Source organism: Lissotriton vulgaris, unplaced genomic scaffold, assembly GCF_964263255.1.
Source record: "Lissotriton vulgaris unplaced genomic scaffold, aLisVul1.2 SCAFFOLD_793, whole genome shotgun sequence".
In the NCBI taxonomy this organism is placed as follows: Eukaryota; Metazoa; Chordata; class Amphibia; order Caudata; family Salamandridae; genus Lissotriton; species Lissotriton vulgaris.
Window position 1 is genome coordinate 189,570 of NW_028250973.1, and position 19,625 is coordinate 209,194.

At 47.0% G+C, this 19,625-nt stretch overlaps 1 protein-coding gene across 1 annotated transcript in view; it reads right to left on the reverse strand.

Moving 5' to 3' along the window:
* Window positions 1-10,082: 10,082 nt before the first annotated feature.
* LOC147663069 (fascin-2-like) overlaps window positions 10,083-19,625 on the reverse strand; it is an 84,830-nt gene continuing 75,287 nt past the window's right edge. Inside the window, exons 3-5 of the mRNA XM_086950705.1 lie at window positions 19,332-19,453; window positions 12,650-12,817; window positions 10,083-10,773 (exon numbers count right to left, since the gene is read on the reverse strand). Coding sequence (XP_086806831.1) covers window positions 10,568-10,773; window positions 12,650-12,817; window positions 19,332-19,453 — 496 coding nt within the window. The 3' untranslated portion in view covers window positions 10,083-10,567. The remainder of the gene's footprint in view (window positions 10,774-12,649; window positions 12,818-19,331; window positions 19,454-19,625) is intronic.

Sequence of the window (19,625 nt, forward strand, 5' to 3'; positions counted from 1 at the left end):
GTAAGTAAGTTTTCATACACAAGATAGAAGGACCATTGGTTCCACGTGTAAATAAACAAATGTCATACTTCACAAATACATTTAATGTCACAATATTGGCGTGAAGTTGACAAACGAGGTGCTGAGAAGTGCAGGTACGGTCCCTCTCAAAATAATGAAGTGCAGGTACTCAGTACCCGACAGTACCGGTCCATTTAAAGCACTGGCAATAAGGCCCCTTTCAGAAACACCAGCAGACATGGGTACAAGGACTGTAAGACACAAGGGAAATGCATTGATCACTGCCCACAAAAATGCAGCTGCAAATCACAATCATGCATGTACACCCGGACAGGGCTACACGAAGAATGTACTGTAGTGGGCAGGCGGCAAGTACTGACAGAAGCATTATGGGTGCTGCCTGTGTACCGCGATCTATGAGCGCACTTTAGGCAGATTCTACTGTGCTGCTGTCAGTATGTGTGGGTTTCAGTTGATTCACCTGCCTTTTGATCCCGTTGTGCTACTGTCAGTGTGTGCTGCCTACAGTGCATTCTTCTGTGCTGCTGCTCTTGTGCTCTACCGTACTTGGGATCTACTGTTCTTGGCAGCATGCACATGCACTCAAATCAGAAAATGTGACCGCGCACATGAATTTACAGTGAATTCGGGAATTTTTTAAAAGTCAGAAAATGTGACCGCGCACATGAATTGACAGTGAATTCGGGAATTTTTGGGAAGTGAGAAGGTTCAGTGGATAAAATACACATACGACCTGCTCGAGGAAGCTTTGAATATCTGCTGGCTGATTTGGCCTTTCATTCTACTGAAGGTGATTAAGGCCTTCGTTTTGGAGTCAAAGTATTATATTCTGTGTGTGAGCTGTGTGGGCAGTGTGTACTGCTTCTGGGGCTGTCAACTTAGGTTATTATCTCGCTGTAAATTCACTCCTTGTTTCTTATATTTTACACTGAAACCCTGTTATTTAAGTCACCATGTAGAAGCATGCTTGCATGCAGGGTAGGAAGTCTCCAACTGTCCCAGCATTCGCGTCTATTTAACCGAGTCTCAGCATCAGATCAACATCCTGTGATTTTGTGCAAATCACTTAATCTCCCAGTGTCCATGTCACAATGATCTGAAACACGAGCCTGTAACCTCCTCCCTTGGTTTGGCTCTTGATTAAAACCAATTTAAGTGCTTACAATGTTTCAGATAAAAGCTAGGAGGACATCCTTTATCATCGATTAAACAAGCATTTACAATGCAATGGTTTCGCCTTTGTTAAAGTTAGAGCTATTGGCATTGCTCTTGACATTATTTTTATTTATGTTTTTTTTAACATAAATAAATGGCATTGTCATTTACAATGCCAATAGCTTAATCTCTCGCAAATGCCACACACAAACACCCACAGAGAGCCCCCCCACAAACACACACAGCGCCCCCCCACACAACCACACAGCGCCCTCCACACATACACCCACACAGAGCCCCCCCCCACACAGAGCAGAAGTATGCTAGATTTAATGCGAGTCACAGGGCTTTAGATCTCATCCACAGAGGATACCAGACCCTTCTGGTGTGCATTAGTTATCATTCTGCGCAGTCTGTATTCAATCCATCAATCTCGGCGTCACTGGAGAGCGCGAGATACCCGGAAGAGGAACTGATTCAGGCGGTGAGACTGTTACCGCCATCCAGATGGGGAAAAAAACTCTGCGCGGATGAGGTGTTCAAAGTCCAGTTGGGGAAGATATTGGAAGCAACTTACATTACAGCTATTGTCGCAGTCAGCTGACCTGTCCACATGCTCTTGTCATTTCAAGAATAACCTGTACCCAAATCGGCTTTCTTCATAGCCATCCAGTGACTGTCAAATGCCACTAGATATTGCTGAATTTAATTTACGTTGAGCTGGACTCTTTATAACCCATTAGTCACAATGGGTACGTACAACTCCTAATTTAATTTTCGAGCTCTGATTTGAAATTATTTTCATCCATTTGAATGCCATTTACCCTGAGCTATACATAAATATGATTTACCTGTTTAACGGCTGCGCTCAGTACACTATCGAAGAAGATCCTTAACCCAAATACTCGCCAGGCACTCCAGATCCTCTCAGCCCATCTGAAACCACAATATAAATGGGCCCTTGCAGCCAGCTGATCTGTTCACATTTAGACTTTGTGGTGACCTTCAGGCCTTCATTATGTGGAAGGTGGTAACTGCAAAACAGAGGCCAAGAATAAAGGGCAGGCTTATTCAGATATCTGCCTGCTTTACAGAGTTTACATAGATATCTAACATGAGAGTGGAAGTCCACGCTGAGGTGGGTCAAAGGCGTCGCCGCAAAGTAGCAAGCTGTGCTCGAGCACTGGCAGGTGAACTGGTTTAGGGATTCTCAGTTAAATGAAGGGAAGCATGGACACGGAGGAGGATAAGAGACAGAAGAGTATGTGGATGCAGGGAAGCATGGACGGAGAGGAGTATGAGAGATAGAAGGGTAGGTGAATGAGGGAAGCATAGACAGAGGAGGATGAGAGGTAGAAGGGTAGGTGGATAGAGGGAAGTATGGATGAAGAGGAGGAGGAGAGGTAGAGGGGTAGATGGATGGAGGGAAGCATGGAGGAAGAAGAGGATGAGAAGCAGAGGGGTAGGTAGATGAAGGGAAGCATGGCCGAAGAGGAGGCTAAGAGATAGAAGGGTAGGTGGATGGAGGGAAGCATGGATAGAGAGGATGATAAGAGGTAGAAGGGTAGGTGGATGGAGGGAAGCATGGATGGAGATCATGATAAGGAGTAGAGGGGTAGGTGGATGGAGGGAAGCATGGATGGAGATCATGATAAGGAGTAGAGGGGTAGGTGGATAGAGGGAAGCATGAACGGAGAGGAGGATGAGAGGTAGAAGGGTAGGTGGATAGAGGGAAGCATGGATGGAGAGGAGGATGAGAGGTAGAGGGGTAGGTGGAGGAGGGAAGCATGGACGAAGAGAGGATGAGAAGCAGAGGGGTAGGTGGATGAAGGGAAGCATGGCCGACGAGGAGGCTAAGAGATAGAAGGGTAGGTGGATAGAGGGAAGCATGAACGGGGAGGAGGATGAGATGTAGAGAGGTACGTGGATAGAGGGAAGCATGGGCGGAGAGAATGATGAGAGGTAGAGGGGTAGGTGGAGGAGGGAAGCATGGACGAAGAGGAGGATGAGAAGCAGAGGGGTAGGTGGATGAAGGGAAGCATGGATGGAGAGGATGATAAGAGGTAGAGGGGTAGGTAGGTGGATGGAGGGAAGCATGGACGGAGAGGAGGATGAGAGGTAGAGGGGTAGGTGGCTGCAGGGAAGCATGGATAGAGAGGAGAGGTAGGTAGGTGGATGGAGGGAAGCATGGACGGAGAGGGTGATAAGAGGTGAGGGGGGTAGGTGGATGGAGAGAAGGATGGATCGACGGACAGGGGACAAATGGAAAGAGTTTAGATTGAAGGGGTGGATGAGAGAAGGGTGGACAGAGGGACAGACACAGATGAGTGGGTGGATGGAGCTAGGGATGGCTGGGTGGGAGGAGAGAGGGACAGATGTATCAATGGAGAAGTGAGGGATGCCTGAGAGAAGGGTGGATATGGAGAAGGAAGGGGAGCAGGTCAGATGATGGAGGGAAGGAAAGAGGGGTGGAGAGACTGGCGGATGGAGAAAAGAAGGATGGATGAATTATGGATGGAAGGAAGGAGGGGAAAAGACAGGCACAAAATAATAGAAGGAAAGAAGGATGAATTGGTGGAAGAGGACTGAGAAAAAGATGAGAGAAAGAAAAATGGAAGGAAGGATGGAAAAAGACAATAATCGAGAACTGGAAGGACTAAAGAAAGACGGTCCCACACCCTGCTCCCCGGGCTAGTGTCGACCCCACCCGCTGGTTCAGTGTTTCTTCGGATCCGTTCCAAGTGGGGAGCATCCATTTTTCTTGTGACGTCCCTCAAGAAAACTAAACCCACAAGCACCAGAATGCAAAGGTGGTTCCATTGCTTGGAGAACTCCCCAGGCCCGGGTGGGGGCTTCAGTGTGAGTGCAGGGGGCATGGTACCTCCCTCCTTCCCGCCCTGCTTACCCGGTGGCAGTCTCTGTGCTGCGCCCTCCTACTCCGAGTACCACCTGAGCTGAGCTGCCCGGCTGGACAGACTGCCCACCGCCGGCAGGTCGTCGGTCAGCGCGCGCGCGTCCATCCCGGGTCCTGGCACCGTCCCCGCGCCCGGGGATCCGACTCCTCTTCCCACGGCCTCAGACGGGAAATGCCGCCCCCTCGGAGGCGCCGCAGCTAGCACCGGCGAAAGTGAAAGCACCCGAAGCCGAGTGGGCTGAGTATCGGTGGCCCACACGCACATACCAACCCCGAAAAGCCCAGCCTAATTTTAGAAGTGGGCTTGCGGTTAATTATCCCGGCTTCCCCAGAAGGCAAAGAGAAAGCGTGTGATCTTGTGCACACCGATTTATATAAGGCGAGGCGCCTCAGATAAATCGGCGAGCAGCGCTGCACGAAATTTACGTGCAAAGCAGTGCACAGCACGAGTTTTTCAGTGAGAGCTGAGAGACAGCAGGATGTAGCAGGAGGGGCGATTCTCACCGAAACACAGTTCATCTGCTGAGATGGTGGCGGGAAGTTGCGGTAGAAATGCGGAGACTCAGGTTAAAGGAAACATTCACGTCCATAGAGAATGCCGTTCAGTACTCCAACCAGAACTATGGGGCTTCAGTGTGAGTGCAGGGGGCATGGTACCTCCCTCCTTCCCGCCCTGCTTACCCGGTGGCAGTCTCTGTGCTGCGCCCTCCTACTCCGAGTACCACCTGAGCTGAGCTGCCCGGCTGGACAGACTGCCCACCGCCGGCAGGTCGTCGGTCAGCGCGCGCGCGTCCATCCCGGGTCCTGGCACCGTCCCCGCGCCCGGGGATCCGACTCCTCTTCCCACGGCCTCAGACGGGAAATGCCGCCCCCTCGGAGGCGCCGCAGCTAGCACCGGCGAAAGTGAAAGCACCCGAAGCCGAGTGGGCTGAGTATCGGTGGCCCACACGCACATACCAACCCCGAAAAGCCCAGCCTAATTTTAGAAGTGGGCTTGCGGTTAATTATCCCGGCTTCCCCAGAAGGCAAAGAGAAAGCGTGTGATCTTGTGCACACCGATTTATATAAGGCGAGGCGCCTCAGATAAATCGGCGAGCAGCGCTGCACGAAATTTACGTGCAAAGCAGTGCACAGCACGAGTTTTTCAGTGAGAGCTGAGAGACAGCAGGATGTAGCAGGAGGGGCGATTCTCACCGAAACACAGTTCATCTGCTGAGATGGTGGCGGGAAGTTGCGGTAGAAATGCGGAGACTCAGGTTAAAGGAAACATTCACGTCCATAGAGAATGCCGTTCAGTACTCCAACCAGAACTATGGGGCTTGAATGCTATAAATGCAATGCACCACAAACGTTAAACACAAGACTGTCCAGAAAAGATCGTTTAATAAACCCATAAATACCTGCAGTACTTTCCGGCGCTGGGGCGACGCAGCAGCCCACCATGGCTGCAAGAGGCGGCTCCGTCACGCAGGGATCGCGAGAGAGAATGGCACGTGGCAGAAAGCTTCCCTACGACGACATCCCAGGCATGAAGCTGAGCACGGTGGAGACGAGGCTTTGCAAGACCCGGCCGGCGCGAGCTGTTTCCGGGCTCCTCCACTCCGCAGGCACCTGAGCTCACTCTCAGGCCGGGGCTTCTCTCACTGCCAATTTACGTTTCCAGAATCCCAGAGGGGAGGAGAAAGTACACGAGCTGCCTGTCAGCAGCCGCACAAGGGCTCCAAAAAAGGTGAGCTACATACTGCGTGCCGGCAATGCCGGACCAGACACGGGGGCGTTCCCGGCGTCCCGTGACGTCGGCAAAAGCCAAAGAATGTCGGGAACGCCCCCGTGTCTGGTCCGGCATTGACGGACAGGCCCCTCGTCCAATGGCAAGGCTCCGTTTACGGAGCCAGCCAATCAAGGACGAGGGCCGGACAAAGCCACCTTACAGTTCTCAACAGGATTTCGCCTGCGCCGAAAAGATGCGCAGAGCGCATCCTTCGGCGAGGCGAAACCTAAAAAGGCAAAAAATTAAATGTGAAAAGTAATCTGGTGTGCGTCTAAAACGCTGCAGTGTCCTCGGTCCTATTTTGAGCCTTTTAGAAAAAAACAGGTTGGGGCGGGTGGGGGCGAAAAAACTAGAGGGGAAAAGAAGAAAGTGGTGGAGGTGTGGAGAAAGAAAAAGTTAAAGGGAGCAGAGCGCACCATCTTAGATGACATGCTCACTTCCCTCTCACTGCACTGTATTTATTGGCCAATTGATAGGCGAGGACATGCCTTTTCCATGTGGACCTTTGACCACCTTCACCCTGAGGAAACTGAGAAGACCGCTTCCAAGAGCCTGTGGCATGAAAGGCCTGCTGACACGGCGCGTGGGAATCGGAGGATGCAACTTTTTGAGGTCTAGCTACCGTCAGGACCTCCAGGGCGCTAAGCATGCCAAGCCACTGCTTTTCGTGGCTTAGTGGAGAGTAAAGGACCCTAGCAAGTTGCCCCACACACCTCAGCACCACTTTCAAACCCCGTCCCTGCTATAACCTGCTCCCAAGAATGGGATATCAGCCACCTGCTAGCCACCCTCTTGGATTCTGGATATACCAAACGGCCATGATCACATGCGCGCGAGAAAAGGAGGCAGTAACATGAGCAGGTGGTGGAGAGCAAGTGTGTGGAAAAGATTAAGCATGGTGTCCATGAAGCGGGCACTTCACTGAGCCGGGGAAACACTCACAGGGGAAGGAGAGCAAGGTCTGTGAAAGATAAAACGCAGTGCCCATGAAGCGGCAATAAGCCCGGGAAATGCTCAACCAACTTTAAAAAGTCCCTGAACAGAAAGTTAAAAAAAGCTGAAGCCTCCATGTCCTGGGGCAATACTTCAGGGGAGTCAAGAACTTGGAAAAAGGAGGGACCAGGAATCCAAATGGCTCACTAGGAAGCAAGGATTTGTACAAGACAACCGACTAGACAAATCCAAAGCAATGGGAGGAGTCAAAGCCCACACAGTACTACAAAAGATCATCCTGACCGTGGAAGAGCTGTCTAGGCTTGACCTAAAAAGAGAAAGAAGGAGGAAGAAAAAAACTGAAAAACAGTAACAACGAGAAAAGGGGAAGATACAAAAAACATTCAAAAGAGTGATATAAAGAAACAGGCTGTATAGGTTGGTGGAGAAAGAGTCAGAGGGTTGTAGCAACCATTAATTTATTTACAAATTAGCACTGCACATGAGGGTGGGTTTCTATAGTTGTATTAAAGCTCCGCTGTGGTAGAACATGGGATGCATAAAAACTGGGCATACATCATTTATTTTTAGTTTAAAAGAGGAGAATTTGAAAGAATAGGGGCAAATCTATATCCACATTTAATCGGTTGTAGGAAAATACTGTTTACCTCAGTTTGAGAAAGTCAGGTTTAAACAAGAGAAAACATAATTTGAAAGGACTCAAGTCAAAGCCATTGGAACAAATTCTCCTCCCATACTAGCATAGGGTACTGAAAAGCAGAGCAATCATTCGGGTCTAATGTTTATTTTCACTCCTTCATCTTAGAAGAGTCTTTTTCAAAGAAGGTTATTCCACTAACAAGTTTAGGTAGGAATTATACCTGGGGAGTAATTTGTTAGATGATTAATGGAGTAGAAGGATTAATGTTTTCACTGAGGGTGCAAGGGAGGCTGGTACACACAATGTGTTCACTGTAGGACTCTCCACAATTCGTAGTGGCCCCTAGATAAGCTGAACAAAGTAAGTCTTAAAACATACGGCACCTGCACATGATCACAGTTAGTACCCTGTATACATAACACAGAAGTCCAGAAGAGCCCAACTCTGGAAATGCTTTGGTCTCAATAGGAGAAACAGTTACAACTTTCACCTGCAAGGTCTTGCCTTACAATTAAAAGCGGCTATATTGCATGAATTATCAGATGCTGGAAACCATCACAAACGTGTTTGGCCTTTAATATGATTCTGGATAAATTGAAATCCCTGTGCAAACAACAGTTTGTTCAGAGTTACGAATTCTGAGTTGTGCTGTTTTCTCCTGACATATTTTGCCAGTTAAATCCTACTAAACGTTTTTGGAGGAAAGACCCAGTGAAAAGGCATAACAAGCAGATTTAGCTACGATAAATACTAAATTTGCATGTCATGTCTCATTATAAGGACAACACAATGCAGTAACAATCCAATAACCAGCTGCCTCTCCTATCACTCATTAACTGAATGCTGGCCTTTGACCCTGTAGGGTGCCTTTCCATCTAGGTCTGCGCTATACAACATACATACATACATACATGCATACATACACAGACCAAACGTGAAGACATTTACATAAGTATCCCCGGCACAGCGCTATTTACTGGGTGAGGTAAGTACCTCACTTCCTTCTTCCACCCTCGTAGGTGGCTCAGAGCAACCACCAGCATGGGCTCTAAAACAGGTATCTTACCTACATGGGGAAAAATACTTCCAGTCCATTGCAAAGTACTTGGTTGACTAATATGGCAATGCAGCTAGCTTTTTATAACTTGATTTCCAGATCAAATGATCAAGAAGCTATGTCGACTAGATATAGCCTTTTTTAATTAGGTATTGAAATCCTGCTCACACAGATAGAACATCTGAATAAATCTCGGGTATGGTGGTAGGTTAAATACTGTTGATATTACATTTGGGATTTGCATTGTTGTCTGATGCTCACTGAGATTTGCATAACAGTTTTCTTATATCTTTTGTAGTAGTTCTGCTTTTCTTTTAAAATGTTCATCTATATAGCCATTGTTTAAAGACCCCCGAATAATGTGGGCCTCTTGTATGGGCGAGGGCCTTTAAAACCATTATAGGCACCATGGCAGAAAATCTACAATTAAAGAAGGACATTCCAACAACTGAGAGTAGAATGTTAAAAGTAAAAAAAAAAGAAACAAAAAGACAAGCATTAGCAATGTTGGCACAGAAGGTGTCTCTACCAGCCATTGTGGACGATGACGCAATTGATTGTCTTCAGTGGAGCTCTCAACATTCCAATGTTCAAATGTTATATAGATCAATTTTAATAGACCATATATTTGGAGTTAATAGTTACTTTTTATGGAATGTAATGATATAATTTACACCACGGTCGCTTCTGGGCTCGTCTAATTTTCGAATAATCATATAAGGCTAATACCATGACAACTTTTCTAAGATACACCGCTGGGACTCAGTCACAGAATTCAGACTCATGGCTGTTGTGACGCTTTGTGCTTCAAAGAAACTTTTTTTTTAGTTTTTGCCATTCACTTTGTACTCCAGTAGCTGGCACGGATTACTCAGCACCCACAGACAGCAAACATGCTCATCAGAATGGTGCATGTGCAAGCCATGCAACGCATCCCTCTTTAGGCGAGAAACCTTGAAGTCAGCTAGTGTCTCTGAAAGAATGGTTGGACGGGGCGCGTATGGGGTTGAGGGATCAGTTACAGGACTATTTTTCAACGCTACCCCCAGTTCTTTCGGGACAACATCCAATAAGAAACTTAACGATTTTCCTTAATGACAAATTTGCCTTTATGCATCACAAAGTATCAGACTCTGTGATGAATAACATTTGATAAAGGGTGACTCCTGCTCATAAAGCAATGGCAAAGAAATTCCAATGCAAGGGAATTTCTCTCAGTGCCTGGGCAGGTCTTTGGACTAGCACCTAATGTCCGTGCACCCGTACCTCAAACCCGCCCCTTCATCTTGAGGCCACACTTGCTTCGAGGTATCCTGAGCTCGGGGCTCACCTTCTCCTCCGATGACCAGACCTAGTCGCATACCAGTCTAGCCGTGAACTAAGAGGTGTTAACAGCCCATTCTCTGGTTGCTCCAGGGACAGACATGATTAGAACCTCTTGTGCTCCTCTTCATCCAGGATGGTGCAAATTCCTCCCTTCGATTATAGTGCATGTGGCATCCGCTATGCTGATCTTTCTAAGATTTCCCATGTATTACAAAGAGCCACTGAATCAACAAGAGACGAATACAACTGTTCATAGAGAGTTTATTACAAAAGTACAGTCTTTCAATGAAAAGAGATATTCTGATCTCTGCCCAGGTCAGCTGCACACACACATCTCCCAAGCACTGAGGGCATTCGCACAGCAGCGATCACGGTACATACAAGCATCTCTAAAGCCATTCGACGCACTTGAAGAGGACCTCTGCCCCACTACACCTAAACTCTCTCCACAGTCTCATTTGCTTTTTCTCAGTTGCAACCATAACGGTCCAAAGCCCCAGGGCCAGCGTTTCAGAAATGGTGGTGATTGCAGCACCGGCGCCTCTCCTCCTTAGTTGGACTCCAGTTATAGCGGAATGTGGCAGCTCGGCATCAGCTATGCAGGCCTCGCCTCTGGGGTTCTCTGAAGCTCCTGCCCTTTGTGTTCTAAATTTCATACCCCAAAGGGCGTTGTCTACTGAGCACTAGGTCTATGTCCCCCAAATACATGGCTACAATAGTCCAGCATCTTCAGTACTCCCACAAGGTGGCAAAGTCTACCAAATCTGCATCCGCCTTCAGAGTACCTGCCTGGTCACCGCGTAGGTACTTGCCATTCTTGCCCTTGATGGCTATGCGGCCGTGCTCTCGGAACTCGAAAAAAAAGTCCTCTGACATGTCCCCGTCACAGAAAATGGTGCCATTGCCTGCGATGTACCAGAATTTGCCATCCAGCCCTGAGAGGAAGAGACATCAAAAAAGGAGGTTAGTACTGTAATTGGTCAAACCCACCTCTTTCTTTCGGAAGCCCTCTAAGGAGTCTTGCAAAGCCCTGACATTGGTGTTGTGTCTTTTGTTTGCTGTTTGGAAACAGAGATGGAGTGGTCTACTTGGAAGCAGGGACAATGGTCAACAGACTTGTGTCCCTAGACAGCTAGAAGTGCTGGAAAGAGCTACATGTCAGACAGATATGAGACTTGCTCTTTGCAAGGCCTGTCTTCCAGAGGCAACAGAACCTTGGGGATCGGGGGGGAATCACTGAGTTCCAGTTAGCCAAGTATTTCTCGTCATAATGACAATTGTGTTCCAGTTTTACATTTGTCTATCGTACATTCACTGTCGACAGCATTACATGGCTTTGGGAGTTTCTCCTGCCCAGGAATTTCTGCTACTGTATCATCTGATCCCAAAAGAATAATTTCCTATGCATGAAATCTGGTCGAATGAGATGCCCCCATTTGCACAATCCTTTGGAATTATTCTATGCCTAAAAGCAGCCCGGTGCTTGGCTGTGGAGAGATAGTGACGTATCAAGCCTGTACCATTTGACCAAAGTAAACAGCCCCTAGCTTAAAAGATCCGGCCAATAAAGAGCTGCAATCTATTAATTGGCCAATCAATGCTGTGGCACACATTCTTGAACCGCTTTGGCAGTTTGAACTCAGAAGTAAGGCAATGCCCTAGACTCCTCACATAAACCTTGAGGACCTTAAATGGAAAAAGATCCAAACATTCTGATGAAATCAGAAGTATCCCTTGACCCTAGAATGTGTGCAGTGTTATTATGGTGGATAGACTAGGACCCCCCCACCCTTAGACGAGCAGATCTATCCAGGAGGTGCCATGTGGCAGAACAAAGGAAATTAGTGAAGTAGCATCATGCCACACATGATCCCTTCTTGTAATGCCTGTTCTCCAAGAGCATTTGAGCGAGTAATTTACATTGTGGTTGGAGAGACTGGATATACCTCTAACAGCATATTATATGATGCCACTTCCTCTTGGGGGGCGGGGCAGGGGGGCCGGCAAGTTGACCTTGGCAGTCCATAGTGATGGACAGGCAGAATGTGAAGAAGAGAAGTGCAACATGCCCATGTGGGCAATCTGAGGTCTCTTATAGTTGTCATCTCTATCACCACCAAGAGTGGTGGTTCAAACTAAGTGAGATATTCAAAGCCCTCACAGGTAGTTAGGTCACAGAAATGTTACTGAAATCAATGGTGCTCACTTAATAAACATCAGAAAGATGGTTGAAAGGGCCCTGCTAAAAATGGTGCTTGTGTGCTGGAGGTTATGTGAGGATATGTGGGGTTTCCAACTGCAGATGCATTGCCCCACTGGGCTTTTTCACATGGCTAATGCTTGCGAAGGTTCTTATTTCAAGTCAAGACGGCTATATGCAGCCTTATCACAATACTTAGTATTGTGGTTGGTGATGAACCAGGAATGAAAAAAGTGACATCTATTGTGCTCTACAAGGTAGGTGTGGAGCACTTTCAAGGGGTAAGACAGCGTGCTCTGCTGTGGTCAACTCACTTTAGAGAAAGCGTATATATTTTGTTTGCCAGGGGTCAACCTAGCTGCGCCATCCTCCAAAGTTCTAAACTGGGGGTGAAAGTTTGTTTTCTGAGCATAAGCCAAAATATCTACAATGTCTCTCACTATGCCTGAGCCTCACCTCTCTGTGAAAAGCTAGTAAATGAGCACCTCTTCAATAAGTGCAAAAGGTGTCACTCGGAAGTCCATAGGGCCCTGTTTCCCAACACCAGTAGCAATGGCCTGTCACAGATTCAGCCAGCCAGAGGTTCCCAGCTGTGCCCGGATCCTGCTTACCTTTAATCTGGTAGGCCCCATCATGGAATACAATCTGGAAGACATCGTAGGTGGAGCGGTTGGCATCCAATGTGCTGGAACTCTTATGGTAGCAGACGAATCCGAGGTCACCACGCAGGACCAGGATTGGCCGATTGATTAGCTTCATGATAAACTCCTCATCCTCACCTATGGGGAGGAAGCACAAAAGCTGGTTGAAGACCTCTGTTTTTCTAAACCAAAGGTTGCTTGTAAGGGTTCTGTTTCCAGGGTCATCTATATCCGAGCAGCGGACTCATCCTGAGCAATTTACGCTAAGGCGGTTAGTGCAGTTATTTAGATAGTAAGGTTACACAATTAGAAAGTATACAGAGTATAATTAAACAGCTGGTATGGTTAAGTAGTTAGCATAGGTGCAATTAGAATGGTATATTCAGTGGTACAATTGCACTGTGCTGTACTTTTGCATTACCCTGGAGAACAAAGATGATGTAAGAAGGCATGCATCTGGTGTGTGCAAAGACTGGTCTCTCAGACTCCCTATTAGAAAGGGCAGATGTCCAATGCGAAGTAGCCAGAGGATCATGTTCCTGAGTTTATTCATTAGCCTGCATTCCCAGAAGAGAACCTTCCTCTCTCTTCAAATCCACCCCAGTACAGTTGTATAAAATGGTGTGTTATGCTGGGGACCTCAGTCTAGCAGAAATATATAAAATGAGATACTTTGAAAATAGCTTCACAGCTTTGGTAAGTATTCTACACATTTGAGGATCTCTTCTCCATACGCTGGGTGCTTAGAATAAATAGGGATTTTATGGAATGCAGCTGAGTTGGTGTCTATATTTTCAGTTTCCTGCATGGCTACATGCTTTGGAAGAGACCTGGGGGGACTTTTACAATAAAATGTTGGAGCGCGGTGTTACTCCAAAATTGGAAATGCTGCGCTCTGACATTTTTTAAACGCAGGGATGTGCCGTATTTACCCAAATATGCAGCACCCCTGTGTTTCCCATGGCACTGGCGCTAAGATAGATGCCTAGCGCCAGCGCAGGCACCCTTGCGCCATGTTGCAAGGGTGCCTGTGCTGCAGCGAAGATGGTTTGCGTGCAGGAAGGGACATTTTCCTGTACATAAATAATCTTGAAAGGTGATTTGCGGTTTCTATGTGTGCTGCATAAAAAAAGCAAAATACGAGGAGAAATTAATAATTTCTCCTTGTATCAGCATCCTGGTCTTCGTTTTTGGTGCTGCCCAATCTTTGTAAAGATGGGGCAGCGTCAAAAAGCAATGAGTGTTGCGGTGGAATGCCCACTGCAACACTCATTGCCCGCTTCTTTGCCGCTGCAGACTGCTGTGGTAAGGGGCATTTTACAAGGTGGCATTAAGCCACATTAAATGGCTTAACGCTACCTTGTAAATATAGGGTAGAGAGCAACGCCACCGGTCCGTCAGAAAAAGTGACGCTCAGGTGGCGTTAGGGGCTTGTAAATATGCCCCCATGTTTTCTAAGTTGTTGGTCGAGAGCAAGAGAGAGAACTTACATTTCAATGCGAAGAACAGCGCGACTAAGCATAGTAAGAATACTTTTTTTATGTTGCTCTCCAAAAAAAGACCTAAGATCTTCTTGGTCCAATCGAACTTTTTCTGATTTAAGATGTAGAATGTGCGATTATAAAAATGAATCAATACTCCACTTACTTTGCTGCTGCCCTGGGGCTAAAAAAGAACAGTCAATATGCATTAGACAGATTTTTATTGCTGACAGAATAACGAGATATATAGATGCACTAAAATACTGCTGTAATGCAGGGAATATTTCAGAACTATGTTGGGATGGTAAGTTTTTTCAGCCTGGATTTAAAAAACTTTTGTCAGTTTATAATTTAAGTGCTAGTCTTTTATAGTATTTATATTTACATATACTTATAATAGTAGTTTTATTATAGACAAACTGTTCTTAGTCTACTTTGTTTCTTTCTGGATTGTAATGGCTTTAATTAATCAAATACAATAAATGTAATCATGCATTTCATGCCACGTACTGCAAAAAGGAGAAGCCGCTTTTAAATGGAGGAATATGGAGGTCACTTGGTTTAGGGGTGAGAAATTAACTTATCAATACTGCAGAGAAACGCTAGATTCGAAAGGCTGATTGAACAAGTTTCCCTTGTGTATGTGTATGGAGACCGGAGGGCCGGGGACACCAGCTCCAGGAGGGGGGCACTTCAGCCAGAGAAAGTCACCTTAGTCCCATTCCCCTATCATGCAGGTGGCCACCCTTGGTCCAGTGCTGGATGCCTGAGGTTCACTGATGTCGGGAGAAAAGACTCATGGTTCCCTCTCGTGAAACACTTGAGACTTTTTCACTATACCCAAAGGTAGATGTCAGCAGACACCCCCCTTCCGTCTGTATGGTAAATGTGTTGGTCCAGAAGGAAGGAATATGTAGCCCAATTCTACACTGATATAAACTTTAGAAGCTCGGGACTCCACTGACAGCAATTAAGATTTCTTTCCAAGGGCAGTGTATGGGCATTATTGATACTCAGGGTCACAGGAATTATGAGGCTAGGGAGGGTCACATTATTTAGCAGGGTTGTCTAAATTATGCAGCACGAAAAGGCAAATTATGAGGCGAAGTACATTATATTTCTTGATAGTATTACTTCATTATTTTGGCATTTTTAAAGTGTGACACTGTACGGGCAAAGGTTTCACAGCATTAGTATCAGAATAGCACCCAAATACACCAAAAGATAAATGAAAGGTGACCAGTCGGGCCTTCCACCGAAGGGCAACATGTATTGCTGCATTTTTAGTAATATTTGATCTCTTTGAGCTAGAAACCATTTTTTATTAGAATCTGCAAATTATGCAGCAGAAAAATTATGTGGCAAACGCGATAAATGCATTATTATGCGGAAGATATCCATAGCCTCAAAATCACGTCATTTCAGTGGCCCTTGTGACCTTCACCTACCCAGACCTCAGTAACTCGGTGTGTAATCTTGGGCAATGTACGTTCCATCAGAAGAAACAACAAAGGAAGAATTAACGAATTGACAGATGTTGAGGGAAATGAAGCCTATGAAAGAAAGAAGGAACACCTGGGTAGACGTGGGCTGGGAAAAAGATCAGGGTATAAATCTCTGTTTCTCCTGTTAGCTTTACTTGTCCGGCTTGAGCGGGAAGGTGCTATTGCACTAACGCCATCTGCCTTCATATTACCATTCCTGAATATCGAGGTAGCAGTGCCTCCACCAGCTTGTCTCTACTGGTAATGGTGGAGACCTGTGACCACTCTTCAGTCCATAGGGATGAGCTCCCCTGCAGTTGCTACCCAATGTTAAGTGCACACTCCGTCTTTAACCCCTTGGGCGCGGCTGCGATTCTGCGCCTGTGCGGCCGTTTAAATGAGTGGGCGGGTTCATGATGGCCCCCAGCCGTCATCAGCACACGCCCACCGTGATGCATGACGGACGGGGGTCGTCATCAGCATGGAAGGGGTTAATGTGGCGAGGAACTCATGCTGGTTGCCCAAGGTCACATTTCCACTCCTGTTCGCTATGGAGATGAGGTGTCTCAGACACACATATTTTATGCACTTCGTAGTATGTCAGCCTGCTTGCTACTCAAAGTTACTTGCTCACATTTTAGTGAGTGTGCATATTGTATTGTATTATTGTATTGTATTATGTTCTTATATAGCGCTTCTATCACCCTACGGGTATCTTGGCGCTCAGACAAGAATTAACGATTATCCTACAGTTCCAGATTGGAGAAGATGAACTATCCCCTAGGGAATAGTAAGGTCTTCAACTCCTTCCTGAATTTCAGCAGGCAGCTAGCTACCCTGAGGCCTTGTGGCAGCCCATTCCATAATTGTACCGCTGCCACACTGAAAGCCCTGTGAGGTCTGTGCTTGTTACTTACTGGCACGCACCCTCTCCCTAATGCCCATGGATAGGAAACACCTGCTTGGTATGGTCATGGACCTGTGTGAATGGAACCTATGCTAATAACACATGAGCACATTTCTGTTCCTTAACCTCAGTGGATATGAATCCACTGTTCATCATTCTTTCCCACATGCTCACTCCTAACTCTTTACCGGCCCCATCTCCTTCCTGTCTGGTATCCTGACAACCTTCTGTCTGCCAGGTACCTTGGTGTACCATTAAATAATATTAGTACACGGTTAGGGCAGTTAAGCACTATCACACCCCCCTGTCAGGTACCAGTTGCTTAAATATACATTAAATGCACCCACTGCTCCTCTTCCACACCATGGACGCATTTATCAATCCTTAGTTGTGAGCTAGATCGGCTGTTGCAATTACCTACTGGTGGGATACCCACTAACCAGCCCTCCTTCTCCATCAGCAAAGTCATTCATTGTGCAGTAGGGTCCCCTACAACCATCTCTGGCATGGAACCATGCCTCATCACTGGAATCGGGCGGACTCACAGCCAAAACACAGCAATAAATGTGTGCTGCACGTCTGATTGTTTACTGATATTTACGGTAGATCACTCTCACAGCTTATTATTGTATAATCACCAAGGCATTCATCATGCGCAGGTATACCTGCTCAACGTCCCATGTGCAACCACATGTCACCCCAAGATTCTGTGTCTTGAACTTCCCTCTAAATATCCTGCAGAGTCAACTTCATACAACCACAGGAGGAACTGAAGTTCTTTCCAAAGGTCCACCTCTTTGTTACAGAGAATGCTTACAACCAAACTCCCTAGCTTCCCTGCTCTACTACTTGTATCCACTGCAACCCCAAGCTGCAACCTCAAGCTACATCTCCAAGGTGCAACACCAAGATGTAACCTCCAGCTGCAACCTCAAGCTACATCTCCAAGGTGCAACACCAAGATGTAACCTCCAGCTGCAACCTCAAGCTACATCTCCAAGGTGCAACACCAAGATGTAACCTCCAGCTGCAACCACAAGCTGCAACCCCAAGATGTAACCTCCAGTTGCAACCTCAAGCTGCAACCCCAAGATGCAACCTCAAGCTGCAACCACAAGCTGCAACCCCAAGATGTAACCTCCAGCTGCAACCTCAAGCTGCAACCCCAAGATGTAACCTCCAGCTGCAACCACAAGCTGCAACCTTAAGCTGTAACACCAGAATGTAATCTCCAGCTGCAATTCTCCAGCTGCAACCCCATGCCGTAACCCCAAGCTGCATGTGTAAATATCGAAGACTCTGTAGTGTGCAAATATGCTCTAGGCGTGGCAGCCTCCTCTCTGTTTACGTTCTCCATGCCTGGCATCGCTGCATCCCCACCTTCTCCCTGCTGCAGGCCGCCTCTCGGACGGTGATGTCATGCGCCGCTTCCTGTTGCCATGTGCTGTCGTTCTTCAGGAAGTGCTTCTCAAACACTCGTAAATAAATAAGTGTCCGCGTGGTGTTGATGCCGCTGCCTGTTCCCTGGGGAGTGACGGCCTTGTCCTGACTCCGAGGGTCTGTCACCTTGTAGGCTGTGGCCTGGGGTGCGCAGCCTTCGGCAGTGATGCCATGCACTCTAAAGCATGTACTCACTCCACTGTGAGTATGAAACTCACGCTTGGCCTGTGTGCCACATGACCTCTCTCCATAGGTGTACCACTGCCAGAAATTTTATCTGACATAATCTCGTGTCCTAATTATCGTTTACTAAAATATTGCTCCCTTCAGTGTAGATTTTCTCATATTATTCCCAATGGGGTGATATCTGGATAAGCTATAATGAGTACTCGCTATTTTGGTAAACTATAGGTAGGACGCGATATTTATTTCAGCTGATATCCGACAAGGGTATTCGGGTTTCATACCCTCCCACCTTCATTCACCAGATGCTCCTGCTCTTGACTGGGGTCGCCTCCCCACTTTTTACCAGCAGCATGGCGCTGGTGTCGATTACTCCAGGGTCGTACCCAGCCCCAGCCCCCCGGGCATTACAAGACGGACGTGAAAGCCTGGCAAATCTTGATATGATGCTCACCCACGCGGCAATGCAACCGTCGCTTAGCAACCGCCGGCTTTACTAGTTGCATTACAGATAACGCTGTCTATCGACGCTCATATCTTGCACTCGGATTGCATTACAGGAAGTCACTCCACCGCACGCCGGGCTTCTTTACTTAAAATAACCTTTTAGAGTTACAGAATGTTTATCCAATTTTATAGGTAACGTTGGCAAGACAGCCAGGCTACTCAACGTGAAATATGAGGCAAGAGAGTAACATTCCTGTGTCTAAGGTGCATGGCAAAGAGCCCTCCTCACGTTGAATTGAGCCTTTAAAGAAAACAAAACCTCAGACTGGGATCTCACTGAAGCCAAAGTATTTGTGCGCACATGATTGATTCCGCACATGCATGTGTGTGTTGTTACTTCATCTTCTGACTCCAGGACCGCATGGCTGGGCAGGCTTAAAAATGAGCTGGTGGTTTTTGTGGGGTGGGGGAGGGAGCTGGCAAGGGTACCCCTTTTGCTTCCCCTTCCTGGAATCAATGCTGGTGTTGAAATATAGATCATATTGTGTAACAGTGTATTTTTATGAACCTTCTTATGCAGCACTCTTGCACTGAGTCTGGGGTATGTCCTACGTCTTAAGAAACATCATAGTAACTAGATACATACTTTAACTTATAAGCAGGTTGACTTATCCTGAAAACCAAAGGAGCCTGATTGGCGGAGGCCTTACCCACAGCGTCAGAGACGGCGGCCAGCTGCCCATTTTTCTTGGTGCACACGTACTTTCCATTACTGGCCCTGAGGGCCACTCTTCGGCCGCGCCACTCGATGTCAAACATTGTGTTGGCAGCGCTGGAGAAAAAAGGAGACCGGAAGTTAATCTTTGAGCTAATTTACAGATGTGCCCAACTTCCTCCTGAACCACCCACCTCAGCGCTATAGTCAAGGATTGACACAGGACTGCATAGGGAAAGGGTCTATGTGGAAAATGGGATATTTCCAGACACAGTAGTGCCCTCATCAG